This window comes from Rhinopithecus bieti, unplaced genomic scaffold, assembly GCF_001698545.2.
Source record: "Rhinopithecus bieti isolate Rb0 unplaced genomic scaffold, ASM169854v2 scaffold_19459, whole genome shotgun sequence".
NCBI classification, from domain to species: domain Eukaryota; kingdom Metazoa; phylum Chordata; class Mammalia; order Primates; family Cercopithecidae; genus Rhinopithecus; species Rhinopithecus bieti.
The window spans coordinates 720,088-724,892 of NW_016809864.1; the positions used below are offsets into that span (position 1 = coordinate 720,088).

At 39.8% G+C, this 4,805-nt stretch overlaps 1 protein-coding gene across 1 annotated transcript in view; it reads left to right on the plus strand.

Moving 5' to 3' along the window:
* The window catches only part of ATF7IP2 (activating transcription factor 7 interacting protein 2), a 58,142-nt gene that overhangs the window by 3,992 nt on the left and 49,345 nt on the right, over positions 1 to 4,805 (plus strand). Inside the window, exon 3 of the mRNA XM_017890719.1 lies at positions 935 to 1,059. Within this exon, the coding sequence (XP_017746208.1) occupies positions 935 to 1,059 (125 nt within the window). The remainder of the gene's footprint in view (positions 1 to 934; positions 1,060 to 4,805) is intronic.

The following is a 4,805-nucleotide window of genomic DNA, read 5'->3' on the forward strand; positions in this document are numbered from 1 at the left end:
AAAAAAAAAAACAGGCACTGTGCCTAACAACTATAATCCCAGCACTTTGGGAGAACGAGGCAGGTGGATCATCTGAGGTCAGGAGTTCAAGACCAACCTGGCCGACATGGCGAAACCCTATCTCTACTAAAAATACGAAAAAAATTAGCCAGGCATGGTGGGGGGCGCCTATTATCCCAGCTACTCGGGAGACTGAGACAGGAGAATTGCTTGAACCTGGAGGGGCGGAAGTTGCATTGAGCCGAGATCGCGCCACTTCACTCTGGTGTGGGCGACAAGAGCGAGACTCCTTCCCAAAATGAAAAAAGAGTACCTTTATATAAAATAACGTAGAACCACTTAAGTCACTATAAATAGAGAATTAAATGCCATAATTTGTTAAGTTTTTGTTCATATATTTGTATTGAATTATTAAGATTGAAGGGACAGTGTGTCTGAGACCAGAACCCTACCTAAGATAACTCTTTTTTTTTTTAAGATTAGTTTTTGGGTATGTTTTTATTCAGTTGAACATCTAAAAAATGCTGTAGTGTCACATTTTAGTTTTTCCATATGCTCAAAGGGTCTCTAAGTTAGAGAATTCCTATGTCCTTCTCTTTTTTTCCTCCTCGAAACAGGGTCTCACTGTGTTGCCCAGGCTGGAGTGCAGTGGTCGAGGTGCTCACTGCCACCTCAACCTCCCAGGCTCAAGCAATCCTCTCACCTGAGCCTCCTGAGTAGCTGAGACTACAGGCATGTCCCACCATACCCAGCTAATTCTAAATTTTTTGTAGAGATGAATTTTCACTATGTTGCCCAGGCTGGTTTTGAACTCCTGGCCTTAAGCCATCCTCCCTCCTAAGCCTCCCAGAGTGCTGGGATTACAGACATGAGCCACCACAATAAACCTGTTTTTTTCTTTAAAATATCTTTCTAATTTTTCCATCTCCTCAAGGCCATTATCAAAAGAAGAGGATGTTTTCAGAAAACAAAGAAAATGTTAAACGCATGAAAACTTCAGAGCAAATTAATGAAAATATTTGTGTAAGTTTGGAAAGGCAAACAGCCTTCCTGGAACAGGTAAAATATTGGGGCTTAAATAAAACTTTTACTTTTGATTAGTAAAACATGGTAAAAGTTAATTATCTGGTCTCCACAATGACATAACACAGACAACTTTGACTTGATGCAAAGCTGGTGTGTAAAAGCCAAGTTATCAGACAGACTGGGGAGAGAGAATTATTTACATAACCAAACAGCTCTGGTTTCTTGAAAATGCTCTCATGCAGAATAACCTAGGGATCATGTGTAGGTAGAGTCCTGTTGCAAAAAGAGAATGGGCTTTCAGTCAATATTACACTCAGATTTGTCTGTAAGTCAGACACTGCATGACCTTCAGCTTTGTTAAACAATCCAGTGTCTTTTGTACTAGTCATGGGGTTCTTAGATCTGCAGCTATATCTGTTTGTAGATCTCACGACAACCCAGAAGACTCAACCTGGAAGTCCATTGCAAAGTCCCTCTGCAGTCAGGTTTACTTGCCCTATTTTCCAAACTTAAACGGATATGGTGCATTATCTGACATTTTGCTTTATAGCATCATTAAATACACTTCTTGCTTTCATTGTGGGCTCATTTTACCTCATTGTACTACAGTCTCAATATGTGTCTGATCAATTGTTAGCTGAAGTGTAGCGTGTTTCAGTTCTAGTAGAATGCCTATACTCAGGACGGGTTTTGATGACCATGTTTTCCTATTTCACTACCACTAGAATGCCACCACTATAAATCATGATGTGGTAGACTAATGTCTCCCAGCTGTAATGGACCAAAATGTCCCCATCCAAACTGCCCTGCAACTGTTTTCAGAAACAGAAACACTACCATTTTTCAAAACAGACCATTACAATTGCATAGTTACATATACTATGAATGTGTATTCTTCACCTAATAAGGGAAAATAAAGAGAAAGACTTATGCAGAACCAGCTTAAAGAGTGAGTCAGCAGTTTTTCCCGGTCTACCTTTTGGTTTTCTTTGAAGAAGACCAAAGGAGACACAATAAAAAATATGTAAGTGTTCTGTTGTTGGCAGGGAAAGGGTAGAAGTATGGTAAGCATGGATCCTAGCCCTAAGGACCATGTTATTCAAGAAGAAGGTTGGGGATTCCAGCTGTGTCTTGTTTCCAGTAATTAGTAGCTGAAGTGAGAAGTAAGTTTGTGTTTGTTCATTTGTTTGAGGCAGAGTCTCACTTTGTCACCCAGACTGGAGTGCAGTGGCACAGTCTTGGCTCAGTGTTACCTCCACCTCCTGAGTAGTTGGGACTACAGGTGTGCACTAGCACGCCCAGCTAATTTTTTGTGTGTATTTTTAGTAGAGACAGGTTTTACCATGTTGGCCAGGCTGGTCTTGAACTGCTAATCTCAAGTGATCCGTCCGCCTCGGCCTCCCAAAGTGCTGGGTTTATAGGTGTGGGCCACCACACCCAGCCAGAAGTAAGTTCTGATGTGTACATAACGATCTCTAAATAGCTAGCTTTTCCTCACTTCTTATTCCTGTCCAAACAGTTCTCTCTCTAAACCATATCTATAAGTTTACCTTGTTTGAATCTCAATGAGATAGCCCTCCCCATCATTCTGACATTGTTCTCCCCTACTGAAAGAGTCCTCCAGTGATCGTTTCTTAGCCTTTTGAGGTTTCATAAGGAGCATGGCCTGGTTAATTCCAGTTGAATTACTGAAGAGGAAGGGTTTTTCCTTTACAGTCTTAAGTTATTCACTCTACCCACTATCTCAGAAAGTTGGCACAGATTGGAGATAAGTTTATACTTTCTCCAAACTTCAGGCCAATTTGGGTGCCATCACCACTTTGAAGCCAAGACTTCAATCTGATTCCCTGTTGATGGGCACATTACCATTGGTAAAAACATTTATGAGGTATTTGATGGAGGTTATTGTGTCTTCCTTCTGTATAAGGAACATTACCATTAAATTAGAACAAATGTATAGTCTAACCAAGAGGAGTTACACCATGGTGGGTACTTAGTCTAAAATGATCAAATTTAAGGACCTGTCCCAATCTGAACCACCAGGAGTACTTGTTTAAATTGTGGTTTCTTGAGCTCATAGTTGAAGATTGTTGTTTTAGGCTACTGCTTTCTCAAACGTACCTGATAAAAACAGTTTATAGTAACTGTTTAGTATACAACTTTCCAGGCTCCTTTCCAAAAGATTGTGTTTGGTGGATCCAGGATGGGGCCTAGGAATTTGATTTTAACAACCATCCCCTGTGATTGTTCCTCACCAAGGATGAGGAACACTGTTAGAGAAACACTGTACAAAACAGTGTCTCCACGTTCAAAACATTTAGATCTGTTTCTCCAAGATTCATGTGGGTATGAGCTTCACATATTGAACCCATCAGTGAACTAACAAACATGTGATCATAAAACACCACACGAATAATAGGTAATGGTCATCAGTAAAAATAATAGTATTGGCCAGACATGGTAGCTCATGCCTGTAATCCTAGCACTTTGGGAGGCCAAGGTGGGTGGATCACTTGAGGTCAGGAGTTCAAGACCAGCCTGGCCAACAATGGCGAAACCCTGTCTCAGCTAAATATAAAAATTAGCTGGGCATGGTGGAGCATGCCTGTAGTCTCAGCTACTAGGGAGGCTAAGGCAGAAGAATCACTTGAACCTGGTGGGTGGAAGTTGCATTGAGCTGGGATCATGCCACTGCACTGCAGCCTGAGCGACAGAGTGAGACTCTGTCTCAAAAAAAAAATAATAATAGTGTGTGTTTCTGAGCCATTTTTTTAACATAATACATTTTGAGCACATTCATTTGCTCATATGTTTAAAAGTTATGAAAGTAAAATGACAATCATGTCTAATAATGTAGAGAAACCGTGGAAGAAATGTTAGTGAAGCATTAGAGAAGAGATCAAGTAGACAATGTTGACAAGTGAGAATGCTTGAAAACAGGAAGGAAGAGCCTTGGGAATGATCAAAATTAAAGAATATAATCATCCAGGTGGTATCAGTATAAGAGTTTAACATGGGAACTATGTGTTCTATTTTGAGCATCATGAAGCAAGCTACTGGAGGAAAAAATATATAAATATTTTAAATACTTTAAATGTAGCATAGCAGGTCATATTAACAAAGACTACGTACACTGTGATGAAAATTGCTTACCAGAAGGATACACACTGAGTAAAAAACTACAGTGAATCTTTCTGAATGTATGGTTCAGCAGAGCTGCTCATATCAGTGGCAATGAAATTATTCTCAATGTATGGCTCAGCAGAGCTGCTTGTATCAGTGGCATTGAAATTATTCTCCCTGAAAATGGACCAGTCTGTTTTCAAAAAAAAAAAAAGATAATGAAGTGTGTTAATTTTTCATATTATAACTACTATGATTTGTTAGAATGGCATGCATTATGCCAGATAACATTGTTAACTACATAATTGTTCTTGGCTTCCCCCCCCATTTTTTTTTTTTTTTTTGACTTTTATAAATATCCTTTGTTGTGTTCAGGTAAGTTTCTTCTATACCTACTTTGTTTACAGTTTTCTTTTTTTTTATTATTATACTTTAAGTTCTAGTGTACATGTGCATAACGTGCAGGTTTGTTACATATGTATACTTGTGCCATGTTGGTGTGCTGCACCCATCAACTCGTCATTTACATCAGGTATAACTCCCAGTGCAATCCCTCCCCCTTGCCCCCTCCCAGTGATAGGCCCTGGTGTGTGATGTTCCCCTTCCCGAGTCCAAGTGATCTCATTGTTCAGTTCCCACCTATGAGTGAGAACATG